Consider the following 23,956-nt stretch of genomic DNA (forward strand, 5'->3'; position numbering starts at 1 on the left):
GCTGAGAGTGCTCAGCACTTCCTAAATGATGTCCAGGTCTCAAATAAGGTATGCAGGAAATGTGTAATGCATAATCAGTGATCACTTATGAAATGTTTACAAGTGACTTGTCTACAAGTCACACAGAAACTCTTGCAGGGGCAAAGGTAGTACAGTAAAATTTCTATTTTCCAGCATTCCTTGAGTAAGGGGATTGCCGGTTAAGTAAAATCTCCAGTTATCTGAAATAACCTGGCAGAGTTTTCAGATCTCAGCTTCGTGTTAGCAGGGGTGGAGAGGTTGGCGGCGGCTGCAAGCAGAGCAGCAGCAGCTCAGGGTGGTGGGTCGTGGCCACGTGCAAAACTCCAGTTAATGGAGTATTCAGGTTGGTTAAGTACCAGATAGCGGAGATTTTACTGTATCTGGGTCTCCACGGCAATCCTGAAGAAGAACAATATCTTTTCTTTTCTCTTCCTGAAATGTCCTCTCCCTCATTCAGTGCTTTTGCAAAATACAAAACAGGGAGCCTACAGACAACCATCTTCATTTTGTAGCTCAGATTTATTCCTAGTGTGCTGCACGAGATAGCAGTTCTGGTGGGGAAAAAATAACATGCAGTCATGTACCCTATTTACTTAAATGCAATATGAGCGCCCCCCCCCCCCCCCCCCCCCCCCCAGTCAGCATAAGGAAAAAAGCCCCTCATCTTGCATTCACATACAAGGAAACCTCATTAAATACATAGTTTATCATTAAACTACTAGCAAAAATGGCACATGTTCAGTAATGGAAACCAACTGTAGAGCTGATTAAATCCAACCAACACTGAGTATGACTATAAAACATATATTCCATACTGGGCAAAAATGCCGACTTTTTAAAAAAAATATTATTATTATTATTATTATTACTATTGCAATATCTATATTTTTTAAATTGTATCACTAACAACTTGTCTTGTGACAGCTGTCGTTCACTTAACAATCCGAATTGCACTTTTACAGTTACACCATTCCCATTCTTAGCCCTGTTACAGGGCTCAACACTGCAGGGCTGCTAAATGACAGCACCAAGCTGTCTTTTGCAAGCCATCTGAAAGATCGAGTTCACACTACACTGTTCCATTCCAGCTCCATCAAAGCCAACTGGAAGCGGCTCCATGAAGCTATACACTCTGCAGCTCTTGAGACCCTGGGACTAAGTGTCTGCAGACACCAAGACTGGTTTGATGACAATGACAAGGAGATACAACAGCTGCTGAAAGAGAAACAGTGTCTCCACAGAGCCTGATTCTATAATAAGTCTGCGACAGCACAACACACAGCTTGATATGAAAGACCATTCAGCGCAAGCTGCAAGAGATGCAGGACACACGGTTGAAGAACAAAGCAGACAAGATCCAGTACTGAGCTGACTGCAATGACGCAAAGGAGTTGTGCAACATCCTAAAGGCTGTCTACAGTCCGCAGGTCCTTGGATCCTCCCTTCTGCTGTCTGCTGATGGGACTACGCTGCTAACTGACACGGCCCAGATCCTCCAGAGATGGGCTGAACAGTTCAGTACCATGCTCAATCAGAGCTCCTCCGTCAACATGGACACCATACACAAATTGCCTCAGATCGCAATCAACACCTCACTTGAAGGTGGAAGTCAATTGTGGAAGTCTAAATGGCCATACAACAAATGTCTAGTGGCAAAGCTTCTGGAGCCAAAGTGATTCCAGCAGGGGTCTACTGATTAGGTGGTCATGGCCTTGTGGAGAAACTAACCGAGATCTTCCGAAGTATGTGGGTGCAGGAGGTAGTCCCTCAAGAATTCAAGGATGTCTCCATCGTCCACCTGTACAAGAGGAAGAGAAATCGCCAACTCTGTGGCAACCACAGGGGCATCTCCCTCCTCAAATGCCAGCAAGATTTTCGTGAGAGTCTTCCTCAATTGGCTGACTGACCATCTAAACGACCTACTGTCTGAGAGTCAATGCAGCTTCAGAAAAGGACACAGAACTGCTGACATGGTGTTTGCGGCTTGGCAGCTTCAAGAAAAGTGCCAGGAACAGAACATTGACCTTCTCCTCACATTTGTTGACCTAACCAAAGCCTTAAACACAGTGAACTGCAAAGGCCTCTGGGAAATCATGAAGAAGTACGGATGCCCTGGAAAATTCAATATGGTTTGACAGTTCCACGACAACATGATGGCACGTGTACTTGTGAATGGCAAATGCTCTGACCCCTTTCCTGTCACAAATGGCGTCAAGCAGGGTTCTGTGCTCACACCTACCCTCTTCATCATAGTATTCTATGCCATGCTGTTGGATGCCTTCCAAGATGATGACCTTGGTATGGGGATCAGGTACTGTTTCGACAGACACATCTTCAACCCACACAGGCTTCAAGCAAGCTCCAACGTCCAGACAGCTACTTTGTAACTCCCTTTTCACTGATGACTGCGTTATGCGGAGGCTTACAGGCTGACATGCAATGGTCCATGGACCGATTCTCATTAGCCTGCAACAACTTCGGAATCACTACCAAAGTGAAGTTTCAACCTGAGCTTGGTACAACACCCCAGGAACCTCATGTCTCAGTTAAAAGCCAACAACTGTCAATGGTCAACAAGTTTGGCTGTTTAGGCAGCACACTGTCCTGTGCTGTCCACGTTGGCAACGAAGTCAACACGAGGCTAGGAAAAGCCAGTGTGGCCTTCAGCAGACTCCGTAAGTCAGTCTGGGACCGCAGAGGCATCGGAATGTTGACAAAACTGAAGGTTTACAAAATCATTCTTCCAACCCCTCTTTATGCCTGCAAAACCTGGACCGTCTACCAGCATCCTGCCGAAAAACTAAACCACTTCCACCTGTGCTACCTGCGAAAGATACTAAAGATCAAGTGTCAGGACAAGATTCTGGACACTGAGGTGCTCAGAAGATCAGTTCTCCTCAATAGCCACACCCTACTGAAACTGGCACAGCTAAAATGGGCCAGCCACCTTTCAAGAATGCCCGACACTCACCTGCTGAAGAAAATCTTCTACAGCGAACTCTCAAATGGAGTATGCTTTTGCGGCACACCAAAGAAGTGGTACAAGGACACCCTAAAGATCTCCCAAAAGGTCATTGGTCCAGAGCAGAAGCACTGGCTTTCGAGCAGCAGCACACGGCAGAGGCAGTGAGGAAGCACGTGGCCAGGAAAACAAGAATTTCTCATGTCCAGTCATTGTCGCTGTCCTGCCTCTGCTGCAGTAGATTGTTCAGGGCAAAGATTGGGCTGATAAGTCACCTGCGTAGCCACACAACCTAGCTTCCACCCCCTTCTCTCTCTCTTCTTTCTCCTTTTTTTTTCTCCCTTTCTCTTTTCTCCCTCTCTTTCTTTTTCCCACTTCCTGTCTCTCTTCTCCCTTTCTCGCTGGATGTGGTCATTTTCACTTGCAAAGGATGAACAACACAGCCCTGTTACAAAGACATGCTGATAGGATAGTACAACCCATCTGAATAAGACATATAGTAATGCTCATTGAGCACAGTCCCCCTCAGCACTAGTGCTTTTTAAAGTCATGGTGAACTGCTATGCATACATTTCAGCTTCCTATTTATTCCCACAGCTGAGCTGCACCTTTCTTTCCCATTTTCAGTGAGTCCTTTTTCTTCACCAGCCTTAAATTAAACTGGTTAAACATCACCAAATGGGGCCCCAAACAGTTCACCCAGAATCCCTCTGTCACCCCCTCTCAACTTATTGCATAGGCTTAGTGTGGCCCTGCACTCCATGAGGTGGAGCTGGACCAAGTTGCCCTGAACCTCATATACATACATTTTTGAGGATCCCAGGACTCATGACAAGAACACTCGGTTCCAGTCATGGGGGAGGGGGTGTAATTTGCATACGGATCTTTTTGGTTGGGGCTGTATCTGGGATACACATATTGAGCTGTGGGGTCACTATAGCTTGAAATGCTGTTCACTCTGGTGGAACCCAGCCCAATGAGCTATATGGTAAATCATGAACTTTTTAGCTTTAGACTAATATAACGTATGGTTTGTACGATCTTCAAGTAGGTGCCATGTGTTTAAGGAGTACCTGTGCTAAATTTGCAGCAGTTTCAAAAAAGGTAAAATGCATCAATTCTAGATGAACTAAGCTTGTAGGTACTGTATGCAAATTACTACAGCTATGTTTAGTTTCAAGATGAGTGTTTTCAAATTTGCTTCTCACTTTTTTGTGCTCAGGGAGAGCAGGGCTTGACAGTAAGGAGTGTAGAAAGTTACAAAGTTAGGGAGAGGCTGAGTGGCTACCTGATTTCCACCCCCCCCCACACTTTATTTTCCCTGCTGTTTCAGTGGGTGGAGGAAAAATTAAAGGCAAACCTCTGATGATTAGATTTTGTACCAGGGAGTTTCAGCGGATGGGTGGGGAGAAGAAGCAGTGGTAGCGAGTGGTGGGGAGGGCATGAGGGCCCGTACCCAGAGTGGGGTGACAGGAGCATGGGGCCCACAATGGGGCCAGGGTTAGTAGGGGCCAATGCCCAGAGCAGGATGTCAGGAGCGCCAGTGCCCAGGCTGGCAAGTGGGGTTGGAGAGGCCGGTGGGTATGCAAGGGAAGTGGGGAGAGGCAGCAGCAGTGAGAAATGGCAAGTGAAGGGGTGGGCATGAGCGCAGGACCTGGGGCCAGAACTGGTGGGGGCCCAGAGCAGGGCAGCAGGAGCACAGGCCCAGGCTGGCATGTGGGGCTGGAGTGCTGGCAGGTGGGCGGAGGAGTGGAGAGAGGTGGTGGTGGAATGGGCAGTAACCAATTAATCTCTGTTTACATTCACTTCTATGGGAAAATGGGTTTCGCTTAGTGTGGTTCCTCTTAATGCTCAGTTTTTCCGGAGCATAGAAATTAATGTGCTCCAGCAGCCTCCAGCATCACGTGTATCAGTGTCCCTATGCTGAAAAATGGCAGTGGAGTGCTTTAAACTAAAGCTCATTTGAGTTTTAGCTCAAAGCTCTCCACTGCCATTTTTCAGCATTGGGATGCTGCATGCACGTGATGCTCTTGGTGCTTTTAATTAGCACGACTCTTGGAGCTGCACTAATTAAAGTGCTTCCCCGTGCCTCCTAGAGCACGTGTATAAACTCTGTATGATTGCAAGTGATAATAGACTTGTAAAAAGTAGGATATTTGGAAAAGACGGAAAATTTTGAGTCAGAAATTACAGCAAGATTACAAGTAGTAAGCCTGATTCAGTCTATGCTCTACCTGATACAGCTAACAGTAATACACAGTGTTTTCTCCACTTTGGAAAGAGATAGCTGCCCAGCAAAGCTTCAAATGTATATAGGACTAGCTAAGAAAAGGGCATGAACTTTGTGGCCCACTTCCACCAGTAAAGTTTTTTACCTCCCCATAAAGCATCCTTTGGTTGATCACAGAGAACTGTGACTATTAAGAGATATCATCCAATGGGTGGGTATCACTGGACAGGAAAAGTGGTGCCACCACCATATGTTTTCCCTCCATGGTTGAATTTCATGCGTGAAGTGTTAGCTATTACATAGGGCGGAGAATGCAGGTTGTACTATCTGTGTAGAGGTAGAGATTATTTAAGCCTCCCAGAAACAAAAAAACTAATTACATGAATGAATTTGCTCATTAGTCTGTATTTTAACAGTGTGTTTTCTTTGACCAAAGAGAATTAAAACATTACTTTTATTCATACAGAGACTACAGGAGGAAGAACTCCAAAGAAATGCTGAGTGGGACAGGCAGTGTGTACAAGCTGCCAGAGCACAACTTCTTTTTGAGCGGCAACAGCAGCGACTGAATCGAGAACATCGCAGAGCTCTGGATAACGCCAATGCACAGCTGTACCAGGAGCAAAAATCAAGGTGAGTGCACAAAGCGGGTTTTGTTCTGGGCTCCTCCAGTCATGCAGGTAAAGGTGTGATGGTATCTGATGCGCAATCCATACAGTTGCACTTCTTGCCATGCCACGTGTATGCAGGAGGCACGATTGTGGGATCCCACAGCTGTCATCGTGCCTTATTTCTGGTTCAGGTAGAGCCTGGGATCATGATCCCAGGCTTCTGCACTGGCAAGTAGCAGGCTCCCATGGCTGGGATCCTCCTCTGCTGATGGGGCTCACCATGTACTTCCACTGCTGGGAGCCCCATTAGCTAATTAATGTAGGCTTCCAGCCATGGGGCATACCTGGCCACATGTTCAATTAATGGCATCATAGGAACCAGCCATAAAGTTATTCCAGATTTTTTGTGGAATAACTGTGGTTTATTCCTTGGTTTCTGATGCCATTAATTGCTTTAACACGTGGACAGGTTACAATTGAAGCTGTGATTAATTGGTTAATTCTGCTTTAAGTGTAATGTGTAGCAGGTGCCTCTGTATTGCAACTCTTTCCCATTGACACAGCAGCTCAACTAATATAGTCTGCTCTATTTAATCTGTGTCACTGGTTTAAGAAATCACAACAGTTTAGACCAAGTGTCTGGATTTTGCAGTAGCAAACCAAAGATAATTTTTTTAATAGTAGTGGGATATGCTTATTCCTAAATCACACATTTTGTACAGTGGCTCAAGTATCAGTGGTATTCTGCCTGAGAGCATAATGGGAAGCATTATGTTCAGTGTTACAAACAGCAGTATCAGGATACAAAAGTGGGCAACAGAAGGTCGAAAAGGATCATAAATACAATAAAATGTGTGGTAATAAGTATTCTTGAAAGAATACTTGTCCACCTGATAAATTCAGTCTCCTAGAATTAGAAAGGATCAGAATTTCTTTTTTTAAGTAAAACTGCGAGTTTATAAATCAGAATAAGGCCCAGTGGCTTTAGTAGACCTCTATGAGCAGAAAGAGGTCTACTAAAGCCATTGGGCTACACATGCATTAATGCTCCGTAATTACTGTGCATTCAGTTTAGTACCTGTAATAACAGGTACTAACTAAACGCACAGTAACTGGCGCTGTAGCACAGTAGCACTGGCGCATGCCTTTTAAGTGACGCTAATGTACAATAAATTAATTCTACTGCATATTAGTGCAATAGCATGGCTTTTGCCTTGACACACTAATGCACAGTAGAATTAATCTACTGTGCATTTAGTGTCTTGTGTAGACGTAGAGATAGTCAGCCTATTATTCTGAAGTCAGGCAGAAGGCAGGGTAGATTTGCACCTTAGAGACTAAATCAGTTATACAGCCTGAGCTTTTGTGATTTTAATTAGTCTGTAAGGTGCAAATCTACCCCACCTTTAGTAGACCTCTGCCAAAAAGATCTAACTAGTGTTTCAGTAATCAAGGGAAAGGTCTATATGCCTGTCCTGAAGATGTAAAAGGAAAAAAAAAACCCTAAAAAGAGCTTGTTTAAAAGAAAATCAGAATAAGCCAATGTGGCTACTAATCTTCAACTCTCTTGATTTCTCCCAGTGCATGATTTGGTTTTGTTTGACATAGTTTCCTAGTTTAAAATTAGCATTCTAGAATTTTGAGGCTCATGTAATACTGATTTCTCTACACTGGCATTACAAGATTTTGGAAACATTTATAGAAAAATAAGAATTATTATGTAATCTTGAGACAATTCATATGCATTGAAGACCGTTTTTAATACAGCTATATTTTTTATTAATACTATTAAATTTAACACACAAAGGTGTTCAATATATCTATATGATATTCTACTTCAGGTTATTTCTATGATATCAAACATTTGGAAAGTTAAAACTATATATACTAACTGAATTTACTTGATTTATTACTAGGAGAATTTATCTTCAGGAAGAAGTATATTCAAATTGTCCAACAGGACAGTATTTCACACAGTTTAATACAACAAGCCGATGACATTTGAGAGAGATGCACACTCCCTGAAATACTGGTATATCTAAGCTTTATAGAAATAATAAATTTTCCTTAACTTACCATGCTATTGCTTTTTTATTGTATTATTTTCAAACTTTCCAATGAAAATGTTTGTGATTTAAAATGAATCCGTTTTTCTGATAATAGCTTATTTGAAATCAAAGGCCCCATGATTGGCATTTTTATATGTAATGAATGAGAAGTACAGAGATTACTGTAGTTATTATTTTTTATAATCATTTTGTAGGAGAAAAAAATAAGTACAAATAACTCTGACCTGGTGATTTAAGTGCTAATCTGGAGTAGATTTTAGGTCAAATTTATTCCTAGTATGTGCCCATTCAGATCAATCAATTTTGTTGTGCAACTCCCTCCCAGTGAAGAATATGACCCCCTAGTAGATTGATTAGATATTATTTAGAGGATTTTTAAATTGAATTTGAGCTCCTTTAACTGCTCATTTTTTCTTCAGTATAATATGTATGTTTCCTAATCTATTACTTTTAAAGGTTACAGAAATACAGAAGGAGTGCAGCATGACTGTCAACTTAAAGTATAAATGAAAATCAGATTTTGGTGTGCTTCAAGACAGTGGTGCTCTACCTCCAGCCTGTGCGCTAGATCCAGCCTGTGGAGCCATGGCATTGCGTTCCCTATAGATCTGGAAATTTAGCAGCAGGGGAGTAGTGGCAATTAACACCACTACTGCTCCCCCACTACCAAATTGCCAAGCCCTGCAAGCCATGTGATATGGCCCTTTGCACAGGATAGGGCCATTGGCACGATCTGGTACAGGGCCCCATCATGTTCCATCCCCATATGTTGGATCAGGCCTGTGAACTGACCCCACACCCTTTGTCCAGGGGGCACCACTGCTTTAAGAGACCATTCTCTGCTTTAAAATATAGGAGAATGAATAGGATGAATATTTGATTTTGATTTAAACAAAGAAAATGGAATGTTCCTACAGATTTCTGCATTTTATGTAGAGATAAATATTTGAAACATATGTATATGTGAAAGTGAGAATATAAAGCATTGTCATAGCATTTTGAACTGCTTTCAGTTGTTCAAAAGTGAAAGTTTGGGGAAAAATACAATTAAAATTACTTGATACGCTGTGGTAGCTATTCTCCACACCAGTTCAACAATGTGTTTGACCCTAGATTAGAACTGCTTGATTTCAGAGCAGTTGGGGATTGCGCACCACACAGGTTGCAGGCACTGGGCTACACACTGCACCAGCAGCATGTCTTTGGGGCTGCATTGGCTTCTTGGGACCGCCGCCACCTTCCTCTTTCCCCCAATGGGAGCAGCGTGATTCCTCCACCACTACTACTACTTGAGCACTCCTGCTGTCAGCACCACACAAGCAGTGAGAACCTCCTCCATCCTTCCCCCCTGTCCCAGTTGTGCAAGCCCCCTCACTGCCACCACCAGATGGGCAATTCCTCTTCCCATCCTTTCCCCTCTCCTTTACTGCCAGGCAAGCAGGCCAAGCCACCTTCTTCCGCCACCCATTGTTCAAGCCCCCCCGTCACCACCACTGTGTGAGTCATTCACAGCAGCTGGAGCAATGAGGGCAGCAGCAGCCAGGCACAAGATCAAGGGCTGCCCAAGTACTCTGGTCAAAAGTGGCCCATGGGTTGCTAGTTGGACAGCCCTGTCCTCAATGATGATCTCTGAGGTCCTGCCTACACTGGAAGGGGAACTGGGTGTGTCTACATTAGACTCTAAATTCACAGTAAACTAATTTTACTGCTCATTAGCATCACAAAAAATGTGAGCTGGTGCTACTGTGCAATAGCTCCTACTACAGTGCATTAAGTTAGTACCCATTATTACAGGTGCTAAACTTAATGTGCCATAATTACAGCACATTAAGGAATGTTATGACATGCCCATTGTTAGCCAGAGCTATTTTTAAATACAGCTTTCTCAGAAACACTAATAAAGTGTCACAGTGGATAATATAGCCAAGGTGTAACAATGTTATAAATTAATTTAGAACCGAATTTGATCCAGAAAAAAGATCTTATTCAAAATTGTTTGGGAACTATGGGCACATCTACATGAACACTTGACTGCACAGTTGTTACTGCGCAGTCATTTAGTATTTGCAGTCCCAGTGCCTCATGGGTTGTTTCCAACCTTAGTGTGTAGTACTGGTGGCATCAAGGTTTGGGCCTGTTGATGCTGTCAGGGCAGAGCTTAGTGGTTGAGTGCCTCTGCACAGTGGAACTTTCTAGCACAAGGCACAGTGAGATTTTGTATGAGGGAATCTCTCGGCACGGTGGAGAACACTATTGGCCGGTTCTAAATTATTCCTACGTGGCGACTAGCAATTGGCTTGCTAGCCGTATAAAAGGTTGGAGCAGTTTCTGCCCAAGTTGGAGAACTCCGCGCCCATCTCGGAGTTAACGTGGCGGACTGATCAACCACTGACGACTCCCCATTGCCGACCGACCCTGACTTACCCCCCGTGTCCTGCATGCTTGTATCAAAGATATCTCGTCGAATCAGAGCTCCTCGGTTAAACTGTAACTGAAGTTTGAAGTTAACTTTCTTCCTACGCTGTACATCTCGACAGTGTAAGTAAAGCCATCTTTGTTTGAACCAGTACGCGTTTGTGCCTAATTCTACTCCAGCGGTCGAAAGTACCCATCTGTACGTGCCGGGTTTGTGGCCACAACCCAGCTGACCCTTTCCTGGATCCCCCTCAGCCCCCACAGATGCTGCGTCTGTCATTATGGTGACATAGCACTTCATGTAGACTTGCCCTGTATGTTGTAAGGAGACCAGAGACATTTTAGCTATGAGTGTGATCACGGTTGGCGGACTGTGAATCTAAATACAGGGACAGAGCTGGCCAAAGCCTAGAAAACAAGCTGCAACTAGGAAAATCAGTGAACAAAGAGCAGTAAATGGATATAATTTAATGGGGAGGTCCTCTTTAAGGTTAAGGACAAGAAAATGATAATTGCTACTTGGGCAGCAGTTGAGGTGATCCAATAAATTGCAGAGATGACTAACATACAGAAGCTGCAAGATGTTATGTTATCCTGAATACTTGATGGAAGACACTTGTATACATATATGCAAGATTTGTCACCTGATAGAGTTTATATAAATCTGAAGATTAAATGTGAAGCTGGAAATGATAGTGAAGTCCAGGTTGATATCAGGACTTGACAGATGAGGTGGAATAGACACCTCAAGAATTGCAGCAGCCTACCAAACAAGAGGTCCAGGAAGGCTGGCAAGTAGGTGAAGAAAGGTAACCAAGGAAGGCCTTGATTTTGGAACAAGAACAAGGAGGTGGAATGGCTTATGAAAAGGAAATGGAAATGAGGGCCCAGTTTGTTCCCTTAAAGAAAAGCAACTAGAAATAAGGAATAAGGTAAGAAGAAAAAAAGAGGAGGAGCAGCTAGCTTCACAAGGGAAGAGGAATAAATGGGAGAAAGAACTCAGAGCCAGGCATTAAAGGGAAACAAGGATGATTCCCTTTAAGAACAGATGGTAAGGTGGTCTGCAGACATCAACACTAGGAGGTATCTCCATGTGTCAAAGTCAGTTATCAGAGCAGACCTAGAGAATAGAATGTGTTTTCTGTCATGGAAATGAACATCAGGAATGAGAAATGGACAAAGAGAAATGGATATGAGGCTAAAAAGGATCCTGATGAGTGAGGGGAGAAAGCACTGACTATCTTTCACATCAGGACATGTGATAGATTCCTGCTAGATTGAATTGAGGGTATAACTCCTTCAATTTTAGCAAGACATGTAAGAATAATGGTGGTTCAAATAATCATTAGTGAAATCCCTAGAGAAGTATGGCAAAGGCATGACAAAAGTTATGAAGGTCAAAGGAAGACTGAAGGACTAATGTTATAAGGAAGGTCTGGGGATATTTGACTTCTGAAAGGCATTTACAGAAAGAAGAATTTTCTGTACAGTTGCAGACCTGGGATACTAGCTTTCTAGATCAGGGCAGATACAAATTTAAGAAATGATGGTAAAAGACTGAGAGAAACTATACCTAGTTTTAGTATGAATGTAGAGGAAGATCAGACATTGTACCATTCAAAGAAGCTGCAGCAGACTGGTTGGGAACCACTGTGGTATACCACCTGATGTCAGCCAGCTTGAAATCAGCCTTATCCTGAGAAAAAAAAATGAGCTAGCATGCAGATCAGATTTATTACATGAAAAAATTAAAATGCAAGGAAAAAAAGATCTGGTACCTTTAGAAACAAAATATGAAAAAAACAGAAATTCCTTATTCTGCTCTAATGCAAACAGCATCCTCATGAGTTCTCTAGGTGTTCACAGGATTAATCCACATCACATCTGTGGTATTCAGAAGAAAAGTTATAGCCTGTTGTAGAGACATTCAGCTTTCCATTGAGACTTGGGGCATCTTGTCCTTTGGTTGTCTGCTGTTCTGAAAGGCCTTGTCCTTCCCCCCCCTTTCTCACCTTCCCGCTCTCCAAATTGTGCTATACATCCCTCCATATCTCTTCTTTATTCTTTCAGTTCAAATGAGACACAACCATTCATCTCTGTATGAAATTTTCTTCCCCTTGATACCTTCCTTTTCAATGGCTTTACCAACTGAAATGCAATTAGCTATTGTTGTTTTAAATTTTCAGCTCCTTCCTGTCTATTAATGAGAAGGCCATAACTCTTCTGACAGAGAGAGTAGCCATTATCTAGAGAGGAGCAGCTTTGTCACCTGATCTGGCTATAAAAAAGAGGTAGCTGAATTGACTCGAAAGGGTATTTATGCATGTGGAATAAAGCATTCTCCAAAATGAATCATAACATATATGAGTAACTGTGACAACATTCACAAAGGCTAACAAGGTAGTCCCAAGAAGTCTCCAGTAAAAAGTAGTACTGAGCTTTCCTAAGGTGCAATGCTGACAATGTAGACCAGAGATCCCAGAGCAAAAGAAAGTCATGGCAAGACAGAAAGGGTGTCTTCCAAGGATCATAGGAAGGATATCATAACATCATAGAGAATTTGTGTTGGAGGGGACCTGAGGAAGTCCAACCTCCTGCTCAGAGCAGGACCATCCCCAACTAGATCATCCCAGCCAAGGCTTTGTTTAGCCAGGTCTTAAAAACCTCCAAGTATGGAGATTCAACAACTTCTCTGGGCAACCTGTTCCAGTGTTTTACTACCCTCCTAGTGAAAAAGTTATTCCTAATATCTAACCTAAACTTCCCTTGCTGCAACTTGAGACCATTGCTCCTGTTATCTGCCACCACTGAGAGCAGTTCAGCTCTATCCTCTTTGGAGCCACCCTGCAGGTAGTGGAAGGCTGCTGTTAAATTCCGCTTCAGTCTTTTCTTCTCCAGACTAAATAAACCCAGTTCTCTCAGCCTGTCCTCAGAAGTCATATGCCCCAGCCCCCTTAACTATTTTGGTTGCCATCCCCTTCACTCGCCAATTTGTGCACATCCTTTCTGTAGCAAGGGGCCCAAAACTGGGCACGGTACTCCAGATGTGGCTTCACTAGTGCCAAATAGTGAAAAATAATCACTTCCCTTGATTTGCTGGTAGTGCTTCTACTAATGTAGCCCAGTATGCCATTAGCTTTCTTGGCAACCAGGACGCACTATTGGCTCATATTCAGCTTAGTGTCTACTGTAACCCCCAGGTCTTTTTCTGCAGAGCTGCTGCTTAGCCAGTCGGTCCCTTGCATATAGCAGTTCATGGGATTGTTCTGTCCTGAGTGCAGGACTTTGCATTTGTCCTTACTGAACCTCATGAGATTTCTTTTGGCCCAATCCTCCAATTTGTTGAGGTCTCTGAATCCTAGCCCTGCCCTCCAGTGTATATTACTACTCCCCCCAGCTTGGTGTCATCCACAAACTTGTTGAGGATGCACTCCATCCCATCTTCCAGGTCATTGATGAAGATACTGAACAAAACCATCCCCAGGACCCTGGGGCACATCACTTGATACCATGTGCCAAGTGTACATCAAGCTATTGGCTACTGAGCCTGATGATCCAGTCAGTTTTCTATCTATTGTACAGATCATTCATCCAACCTATACTTCCTTATCTTGCTTGTGAGAATGTTGTGGGAGATGGTATCAAAAGCCTTGCTAAAGTCAAGGTATATCACATCCACTGCTCTTCCTGTATCTGGTTAGGGATCTACCTAAGTGTGAGTGAGTAAAAGGGATTTTTGTGGGTCATTCACAGTACACAGTGCCAATTTCATGGCCTTTTCATGGCGAGCCTGCTCCTAGATATGGTATAGATTTGGTGGCTAAGTGTCAGTGGAGAAGATCTTGTTTACCCACTTCTAAGTTAAAGACAGACATTCAAAAATCTGTGGCAGAATTGATCCAATCTACGCACAGTCTACGCAGCATGGGTGACTGGTGCCATCTTAGGGGGGGCACGTGCCCCCAGTGACCAATTAATGACCGGGGGGGGGAGTCCCCTGCAGCTAATCTCGCTGACCGGGGGTGGGGAGGGGGTACCCCCATGGCCAATAGCACCAACTGGGAAGCAGCCACAGCACTCCCGGAAGTGGCTGAAACGCTTCATCTGGCACTCCCCAGCCGGCGCTCTCAGTGGGGGTGCTCCCTCCTGTCCCCTTGTTCATCGCCTAAGTGGGGAGTGTGGCCTGTCAGGAGGTGCACCAGCACTTTCAGGGGACGCGTGCACTCCTTATGAGTCACCACTGCTATGCAGGTTCCCTAAACTGCATAGACTGGATCGGGAGCAAACAGAACTCATGTTTGCTCTTCGGTGCAGGCAGGCAGACAGATGTCTGCCTTGGTTAAGGGCGCTCCTGCACACCTCCTAGCGTGCTGGAGATTACCAAGGGCAGCTGAATGTAGCGAAGTGGCTGTGCCATCCCTGATTGGCTGTCAGGCACATGCCTACCTCCACTGACCTGCCATCAAGTAGCTGGTAGCTGTAGGCAGCCAGTGGATGGAGGTTGCTTGCTCTCGCTTAGTAGCATGGGGATCCCTGGGCTTTGTCTGCAGTAGGGGGTGCATGGGTCCACTCCAGGCAGTGGGGGAGTGGGGCTCATGAGCTGCTGGAAGGAAGCAGTGCCACTGGATCATCTTGCAGGTTGGCAGGGTACAGAGCATCCCTCCCTTGTCCCAAGGCCTAGGACCCTGCACTGGAGTGGCTCTGGAAAAGGCTTGCAGGATTCTATCCCCTCCCCTCCATTTGTAAAGCAGTTTGTGCGCCCCAAACTTCTGTTTTATTATGGGTATAGACTGGTTTCCAACCACCTAAACTGGAATTAGTGTGATGTCTGCACCTGGCCCTGCCACAATTAAATAGCCTTCATTGTTAGACAGAGCACAGTAATTCCTTGGTTTAATGGGAGAGATAGCAGAAGACCACTCATAACAGCACTGCCATTAAGATGAATCCCTTTCTTTTACCCCAGGGTGTCTCCTTTGGTGAAATTCTGGCCCAATTTTGATCAACAGTAATTCAGTGAAGCTTTATGTGTGCCAATATTTGACTGGGTAGGTGGCATTCTATTTATGTCCTATTTGGCATTCTATTTATGTCTATTTATTATTATTGAAGCTATATGATTCCTGCATAAAGAACTACCAGATAAATTAAGGCCATTGTCTTGCAAACTAATCAGATTTTAATGTATTAAGTTAACATACTGACAAGTGGATTTAGGACCAGTGTTTTTTTAAGCAAGTAAAACTCAGTTAATGGGTATTCATGATAACTCTCCGAACTGAAGCATAAACATTACCGCAGTTATTTGGCTGTGTTAAGCAAAAGCAAGCACTAACACCATCTGTTATTAATGTTGAAGTAATTTCTGATAACTGCTGTTATAAACAGTAAGGGAAGCAAGCTCATTCAGAGGATGGAAATCAATGATGGAATACAGAAAAATATGCTCTGTGTATAAATACTTCTATTTAATGTATCATTTTTCTATAACTGCTATGCCACATGTTCTCAGCATAGACATTTACTACCAATATATTTCTTTTTACAGTGCTTTTGTATAACCATTATGTTACAATCAGAAAAGACAAAAACCACTGATACAATGTTAGACTATCGAATTACCACAATCTAATTAGTATATAATATGTATCTAAAATGTATACAGTTCATTTAGCCTTAACTTTTTTTAACAAAACACTGGCTGTGTTAAACAGGCAGTAATTTGATTGAAATCCAGCATGACAGAGAGATTTATTTATGGGCAAAGGTACATAGGGAATCCCATACTAACTAAAAAAGTTGGTTTAGGAATGGAAAAGCCTAAACCTTTCAGCAGCATGCTGCTTTCCCTACATTAAGTCAAACATTTTGTTATAGCTTTTATTGAAATTCCCTTGTATTGAGTAGCTAATTTAACAATGCTCATGGAGACGCTAGTAAATGATTAAATGCATCTGATAGAGACATCCATTAGCATCTTGTTCTTTCTTTGTTCTAGTAGTCTTGGTACATGCATTGACTTACTCATTGGTGAGAAGTATATTACTTTTTGCTGGGTTTTGTGATATCTTATTAGACAACCGAGTAGTTGGAAAAAAGTTCTTTGCAAGCTTTCAGGCGCAATCACCCTTCTTCAGACATAGGGAGTCTCTGCTGTTCTGAGATTGCATGGAAGGCAACCAAAAGCTTGTAAAGAACTTTTTTCTAGCTACTCAGTTGGTCTAATAAAAGATATCACATCTACTCAAAGAATCTTACTCTTCGTATTATTTGACTCTGAAAGTGTTAGGATCACAGGGACTTGAACTTGGAGCAGCTGAGCCAGTAGACAGAGACCAGGTCTTTAGCACCACCAAGGAGCTGGTCCAATATTAGCCCTAGCCCAGCCTGGTCCCTCCCATGAGGACATTGACAAGGAGTAAGATGACCAGAGGGAACCAATAGGAAATATGAGCCCCTGAATATAAAACCCCTCCTACTTCCTGTGGTACTTGTCCCAACAAGATCACTTGTGTATATGCTTTATGGATCTCTACCCAGCTCCAGCCTTGTTTCTGTTTGCTTTTGCCTCATCTCAGCCTCAATATAGTCCCTACCCCTTCTCCTGCCCCTGCCTTGTTTGGACCTCCTGGCTCTGATCTACTTTCTGCCCTAACCACGATACCACCTCAATCCATGGCTTGATGACTGGACCGCAACAGATACCTGATGTGACCCCAACCTGCCTACAGTACTTTGCTGAGCCACCAGTTGATCCTGACAGTCTGTGATTCCAAATGCTTCCACAGAAGAAATTAGCCAACTGACTGGCACAGAAGTTTTGATCCTGGGTCCTGTTTCAGCTAATATAATTTCCATTGCATAGAGCAAATATTAGCAGAGGTAAAAGACCACACAAAAGGTGAGCAAACATTAACAAGCTAATAGACATGCTTTTTAATTAAAAGTTGAAAAATATAATGGTAGCCTTTAAACCAGCCACTCTCCTACCTTCCCCCTCCAAAACTGGAGACTGTGGGATACTGGAGTTCTAGGGACCCCTATTGCACTACGTGAAACAGAACAGGTGTCACACATGGCACTAGACAACCTCACTCTCTGGTTAAGTTGCTCTTTCAAACAGCTAACAGTTTGTGGCAAATTCACTGTGATTTTTTTGTGCCACAAACCGAATGCCTGTGCACTCACTTTGTGAGTCAGGAATAGGCACACCTTCCAACACAAACAAAATGCTTATCCACTGCATAAGTTTCCTTAGCAGCTGACAGCTCTCTTTTGACTGTTTTGCTTGTCAGGCCTTAAATATTTTTTGAGGACTTTCGCAGATAATTTTCATTTATTCAACAGATGATCTGCAGATGAGCTCACTTCCTTTTCTTCTAGAACAGGGCTGTCCAACTGGTGCTCCACAGACTGCATGCAGCCTGTGATAGGTTAACATGGAACCAGCAGGACCCCATCTGGCCACTGCTCTGCCACAGCTGGCCCCTATCTGGTGGCTGTCAGGGTAGTGGCTAGGGTCTTTGGGCTCCCCTTTCCTCCCCCATCTTTTGGTTCTCACCATAGGCAGGGTGGCACAATGTGAAGGGAGTCAGGCTGCCTGTGCAGTATGCTGAGCCAGGAGGCAGGCAGGGGTGCTTCACATGCCACAGGTGGGATCCAGACTGCCCAAGTGGGAAGGTATAGTGCCTGGATGGCACATGTGGCTAGGAAGGGATGGCTGCTCATGCTCGAAAGGGATTGCTGAGCTGTATGTATTGCTCAGGAGGGAGAGTGGCCCCAGGTCTATGGCCCAAGCTGCGTGCAGTCTGTGGATGCTCAGGAGTTGGACAGCCCTATTCTAGAACGTGCACTAGAGAGATTGGGTAGAATTGAATTGCACAAACAGTTTTGTTTGATCCTTACTAATTTGATGTTAGTCACTTTCACTGGAACTTAATAGCTTTAGATTTCTAATAGAAAAAAGACCAGTATCTTACCCTAATGCGAAAAAAACAGTGTGGTGAAAACTGATTTTATTAGTATTCCCTCTAAAGTTATCAAAATACTGCAGCTGAAAGAGAAATGACAGGATAAGCAGTTGTTTGAGTTACAGTATGATGGGAGAAAACAATAGAATCCTTCAGCACCTCAAAAAAATTTGGAGAGACTCACCCTATTCTCATTTTACTCTCCCCATCTCTCAGCAGCTGTGATGAGTAGGGCTGTGCGAAGTTTTGGGTGCTAATTCGTTTCGGAGGAGATTCGGTGGCCAAATCTCAAAATCCGAATCAAATCAGGAGATAATAAAAAGGTCCGAATCAAATTGAAGCTCTCTGAATTGATTTGGAAAAAATTCGGAGAGCTTCGACAATTCAGGCAGTCCCCAGTCACTGCACCAGGGAGCTGGAGCTGGACTTGGAGCTGGTAAGTAGGGAGTGGGGGAGGGGAGGGGAGGCTGAAGTGCGGGGGAAGAGATCATGGGGGAACCCCTGTCAGGCCCCATCCCCTGCCTGCTCCCCCAGCCCCACCATGGCTGCCTTGCCCACTGCAGCTCCCCCAGCCCTTAAAAAAAAGCCCCCACTCAACGGGTGCTGCCTAGTTGGGGCCATCCCCACTGCCCCACTCTGTATGGGGGGGCTCTGCCATGAGCCCCTCAAACCCCTCCACTCTCCCAGCCCCCCCCCCCCCATGACTGCCCTGCCTGCCCCAGCTCTGGCCCTTTAAGAAAAATAAACCTCCAGACTCACTGGATCCTGAAGTGCCCTTGGGGCTTTGGGGGGCTTGTGCAGAGCCCCCCACACAGCACAGGGCAGCAGGGGACAGTGGGGATCACCCCCCACCGGGCAGGAGCCGATAAGCCCAGGGGTTTTTGGGGTTTTTTTTCTTAAAGGACCAGAGCTGGGGTGGATGGGACAGACATGGCAGGGGCTAGGGGAGTGGGCAGGGGTTGGAGGGCTCATACAGAGCCCCCCATGCAGTGCAGGACAATGGGGATCGCCCCCCTGCCAGGCAGCACCCAGTGAGTCTTTTTTTTTTTTTTTTTTAAGTGCCGGGAGCTGGGGTAGGTGGGGCAGCCATTGTCGGGGCTGGGAGAGCGAATCACCAAATTGAATCACTGTCCCCCCGAATCGACCGAATCTGAAACGAATATTAGCCGCTTTGCACAGGCCTAGTGATGAGCATTGGTTAGAGTTGTGTACCTATATCTGATCAATTTGAGTATAGCCACAAAGGCTTGTGTAAAAAAGTAATGGACTGGCCATTAAAATTGACTGGTATGCTAATAAGCATTGACCCTAGTCCTGAAATTACTTATGCAAATACATTGTTTGAAATAGATATTACATATGCAAATACATAAGTGAAAAATTATGCATGTGTATAAGTGTTTGCTTATACACATGCATGGGGGGCGTTGTATTATTTCTCTTCTCTTACATGCTCAAAAACACAAAATAAGGCTTTACTTGGTCAAAATTATAATGGACTCTGGGCTTGTAAACTTTGTTATTAACAATCCTAATTCTTCATAGAAGAAGCCACAAAAATCCAGTCTGTAGAAGAAACTGCAAAAAGTAAACACCAGTCACAAGATATCATAGTAAAAATCATGCAGTTTCATTTAACACAGCATAAAATTTTTATGGTTGGCTCCAAGCAGCCTCTTCTTCCTCCTTCCAAAAGATGAATAAGGCTTGCTTATTAAGTAGTTCTGTTGTAATATTACAAGGTCTAATCTGATTATGTCATTATACAATCATATTGAAAGATGAAAAGATTAGCATGGTTCTAGATATATCTTCTTTAAACATACTCAAGAGCAGCATTTGGTATAGCTAATACGATACTGAGTTTCATGACAGTGCCTAAAATAAGTGTTAAAAATGAAGACTACTATGTGTACTAGTTATAGCTGAGCTGTTCGTAATTCAGATAATAAAAACATACGTTTATCAATTTTGCGCTTTTATTAAACTTTTGATGATGATTTTCCATCAGAGAATTTAGAGAAATCTTAGTTAGTGGGGCTGTCTTCCCAGTTATAGAAAATCAATAGTATTCCAGAAGGGTGGCCAGAAATACAGCTCATACCTGCAATGATCCTAAGCTTCTTCCTAAGAAGGAAACTTTTATGCAATCAAAGCTTTACTGGCAAGTATGACAGATGGTTTTGTCAAAGCCAGCCAGCTTAGTGCTGGAGGATTAGATTAAGGCTATACTTTAGAGGAAGTGTTTTCTTCTGTTATGAACCTTCTAGAATCAAAAGATTTGAGCTCATTGACAGTCAAACATGAGTGGGATATTTTTATCAATTTAAAAGATCATAGATTTAGTTATCTACGTTAAGAATAAGATCCAACTCTATGTAAAAATGTATTTTTAGTGGGCAAAAGCCTGACTCTATTAACGTTTATGAGAATTTTCCAACTGCCTCCAGTGGAGCCAGGATTTCTTCCCCTACCTCTGCCAGGGATATCTTTTTCCCTATATTTGTTCATAAGACCTTCAACGTGTATAGTTTGTATGAAAATAGTGACACAAAAAATGGTATAAATGTCATTGTCAAGGTGTTCAAATTGTGCTGTCAAAGCATACAGACATGTTCTTTCTAGATCTAGGGTATCTTTCTGGACTCTGGAAATAAAAGGAGATAAAGACAGTGGCCAAGAAACTGACAAGACAGCAAAAGTATGACTCTTACAGAATGCATTTTACAAACCATGAAACAGTTGCAAGGCTTTCTAAAGCCATATTGAGTAGGCCTGTGTGAAGCGGCTAGTATTCGCTTTGGATTTGGCTGATTTGGGGGACACTGCTTCGATTCAGTGATTCAAATCAGCGTCTTGGATCAATTTGGCCGGATCTCCGAATCAAACAGGCCCCATCCCCCACCCACTCTCCCGGCCCCATCAATGGCTGCCCTGCCTGGCACCAGCATCCCAGCTCTTTAAAAAAAAAAAAAAAAAAAAAAGCCCCATGCTCACCAGCTCCTGCCAGGCTGGGGGGGAAGGAGTGGTCCCCACTGCCCTGTGATGCGTGGGGGGCTCTACCATGAGTCCCCAGAAGCCCTGATGCCTTCTGCAGCAGCCAGTGAGTGCAGAGCTTTTTATTTATTTATTTATTTTTAAGAGCCGGGATGCCGGGGCCAGGTGGGGAAGCTATTGATGGGGCTAGGAAATCGGGTGGGAGTTGGGGGGTGCTCAGGGGGGCTGGGGATGGGGCATGGCAGGGGCTGCCCTATGGTCCCCTCCCCCTTCCCTCAGCCCCCGCCTTCCCCCCGCCCCCTACTTCTAGTCCCCCCGCCATAGAGTTCAGATCCAGCTCCCTGCGGCAGCAAGCAGGGACTACCTGAATCTCTCTGAATCTTTTCTGAATTGATTTGGAGAACTTCAAATCAATTCAGACCTTTTTATTGGTCTCCTGATTCGATTCGGATTTGGAAATTTGGCTGCCAAATCGGACCGAATCTCCTCTGAATCAAATCAGCACCCAAAGCTTCACACAGCCCTAATATTGAGAGCCTAACCACATTGTTGGCAGTGTTGGCAATTCCTTGATTTGAGGATGGTCTCATTGATGGGTCTTGAGGTGACTTGGGGGACGGAGACACTACTGCCACTGCTGGCCCGCTGAGCAATCCTTGCAAAGCCAGCAGGTCAAGGCACTTAAGGGAGCCCACCCCTGCCCCAGCCCTGGCAAAATCTGTGGGCAAGGAAGGAGCCCCCCAGGGGGCACTTGCTTGCCTGTACACAAATGCCAGGAGCTCGGGAAATAAGCAGGAGGAACTCATCTTCCTGCTCAATGCAAATAATTATGATGTCATAGGGATAACAGAGACCTGGTGGGACTCCACCCATGACTGGACCACGGGTATAGATGGCTATACCCTGTACAGGAGGGACCGTGTAGAGAAAAGGGGCGGGGGTGTAGCTCTCTATGTTAAGGAAAGCTACATGTCCCTGCAAGCCGATATTGGTGACCAGGATGGACGGCTGGAGACCCTCTGGGTTGAAATCCGTGGGGAACACGGCACAGGGGACACAATGCTGGGAGTCTACTACAGACCTCCCACCCAAAGTCCTGAGCTTGACCAGGAGTTTGCCTGGGAACTGGCTGAGGCCGCATGCTCCAGGATCATGGTTGTCATGGGTGACTTCAATTACCCGGACATCTCATGGGAGGATCGCTCAGCAAAATCTGAGCAGTCGCAAAGCTTCCTCTCGTGTGTGGATGACCTCTACCTGACTCAAGAAGTCTATGGGCCAACGAGAGGCAAAGCGCTGCTCGACCTGGTGCTGGCTACTGGGGAGGACCTAGTCGGCGACCTAGTGATCGATGGGAAGCTGGCATGAGCTGATCACCTTCACCATCCGCCGAAAAGCTGGCAAGTTAGTCAGCAACACAGAAGTCCTTGACTTCAGGAAAGCCGACTTTGACAAGCTCAGGAGGCTTGTCAGTGAGGCCCTAAGGGACCATGACCACGGGGAGAGGGGGGTTCAAGAAGAGTGGTTGCTCCTCAAGGGAGCGATCCTCAATGCACAAACTAAGTCTATTCCATCTCGGAGGAAAGGCAGCAAGAGGGCACAGCAGCCCCCTGGCTCTCCAGGGACCTAGCAGACCTCCTGAGGCTAAAAAGAAAGGCCTACAAAGGATGGAGGATGGGAGTCACCTCCAAGCAGGATTATTCTGCACTGGTCCGGTCCTGTAGGGAGCAGACCAGGAAAGCCAAGGCTGCAACTGAACTCCACCTAGCTTTGAGCATCAAGGACAATAAAAAGTCCTTTTTCAGATACGTGGGGAGCCGGAGGAAAAGCAGGGGCAACGTTGGACCCCTGCTGAACCAGATGGGGCAACTGACAACTGACGCCCAGGAAAAAGCCAACCTATTAAATAGGTACTTTGCGTCGGTCTTTCATCAGTCCCATGGGATGCCCATGCCCGCTACGGGACAGGGAAGTCTGGATGAGGGTGATCCCCTGCCCTCCATTGATGCTGACTTCGTGAAGGAACATCTTGAGAAGCTGGATACCTTCAAGTCAGCCGGCCCTGACAATCTTCGCTCCAGGGTACTCAAGGAGCTGGCGAGCATCATAGCCCAGCCTCTAGCGCGGATCTTTGAAAACTCTTGGCGCTCTGGTGTAGTGCCCGAAGACTGGAAGAAGGCCAATGTGGTGCCTGTCTTCAAGAAAGGGAGGAAAGTGGATCTGGCTAACTATAGGCCCATTAGCTTGACTTCTATCCTGGGGAAGATCTTAGAAAAGTTTATCAAAGAGGCCATCCTTAATGGACTGGCCGACGCCAACATCTTAAGGGATAGCCAGCACGGGTTTGTTGCGGGTAGGTCTTACTTGACCAATCTCATTTCCTTCTACGACCAGGTGACCTACCACCTGGACAAGGGAGAAGAGTTTGATGTCATATATCTTGACTTCTGTCACGGCGGGGCCCTCGCGGAGGGCCGTGATCTCCTTAAGGTCCCTTGCTCCGTGTCAGGCCGGCCCAAGACACCCTCTAATTCTCGCCTGCCACGTCTTGTTGGTAATGCAATAGGGAGGCTGCCTTGTGTCTTCCCTGGGCACGGCTACTCGGGACCTCTGTCCCCGCAGTTCTTCCGGACCCCCTGGGGGTCTCCCGATATGGTGGGTGTTCCCCAGGCACCCTAGCC

General features: G+C 44.9%; 1 protein-coding gene across 3 annotated transcripts in view; it reads left to right on the top strand.

The window, feature by feature from the left end:
- RIBC2 (RIB43A domain with coiled-coils 2) overlaps positions 1-23,956 on the top strand; it is an 87,517-nt gene that overhangs the window by 21,070 nt on the left and 42,491 nt on the right. For 2 of the 3 annotated variants that reach the window (XR_002088699.2, XM_014606381.3), the window contains exons 6-7: positions 5,680-5,846; positions 7,741-7,856. Coding sequence is in view for 2 of the 3 variants with exons in the window: in XM_014606381.3 (XP_014461867.1) it covers positions 5,680-5,846; positions 7,741-7,822 (249 nt within the window). In the remaining variant the exon portion in view is untranslated. Of the gene's footprint in view, positions 1-5,679; positions 5,847-7,740; positions 10,457-23,956 lie in introns of those variants that run through there. The other variant, XM_014606380.3, reaches the window with a different exon arrangement.

The sequence above is a fragment of the Alligator mississippiensis genome, chromosome 4 (assembly GCF_030867095.1).
Source record: "Alligator mississippiensis isolate rAllMis1 chromosome 4, rAllMis1, whole genome shotgun sequence".
Classification (NCBI taxonomy): Eukaryota; Metazoa; Chordata; order Crocodylia; family Alligatoridae; genus Alligator; species Alligator mississippiensis.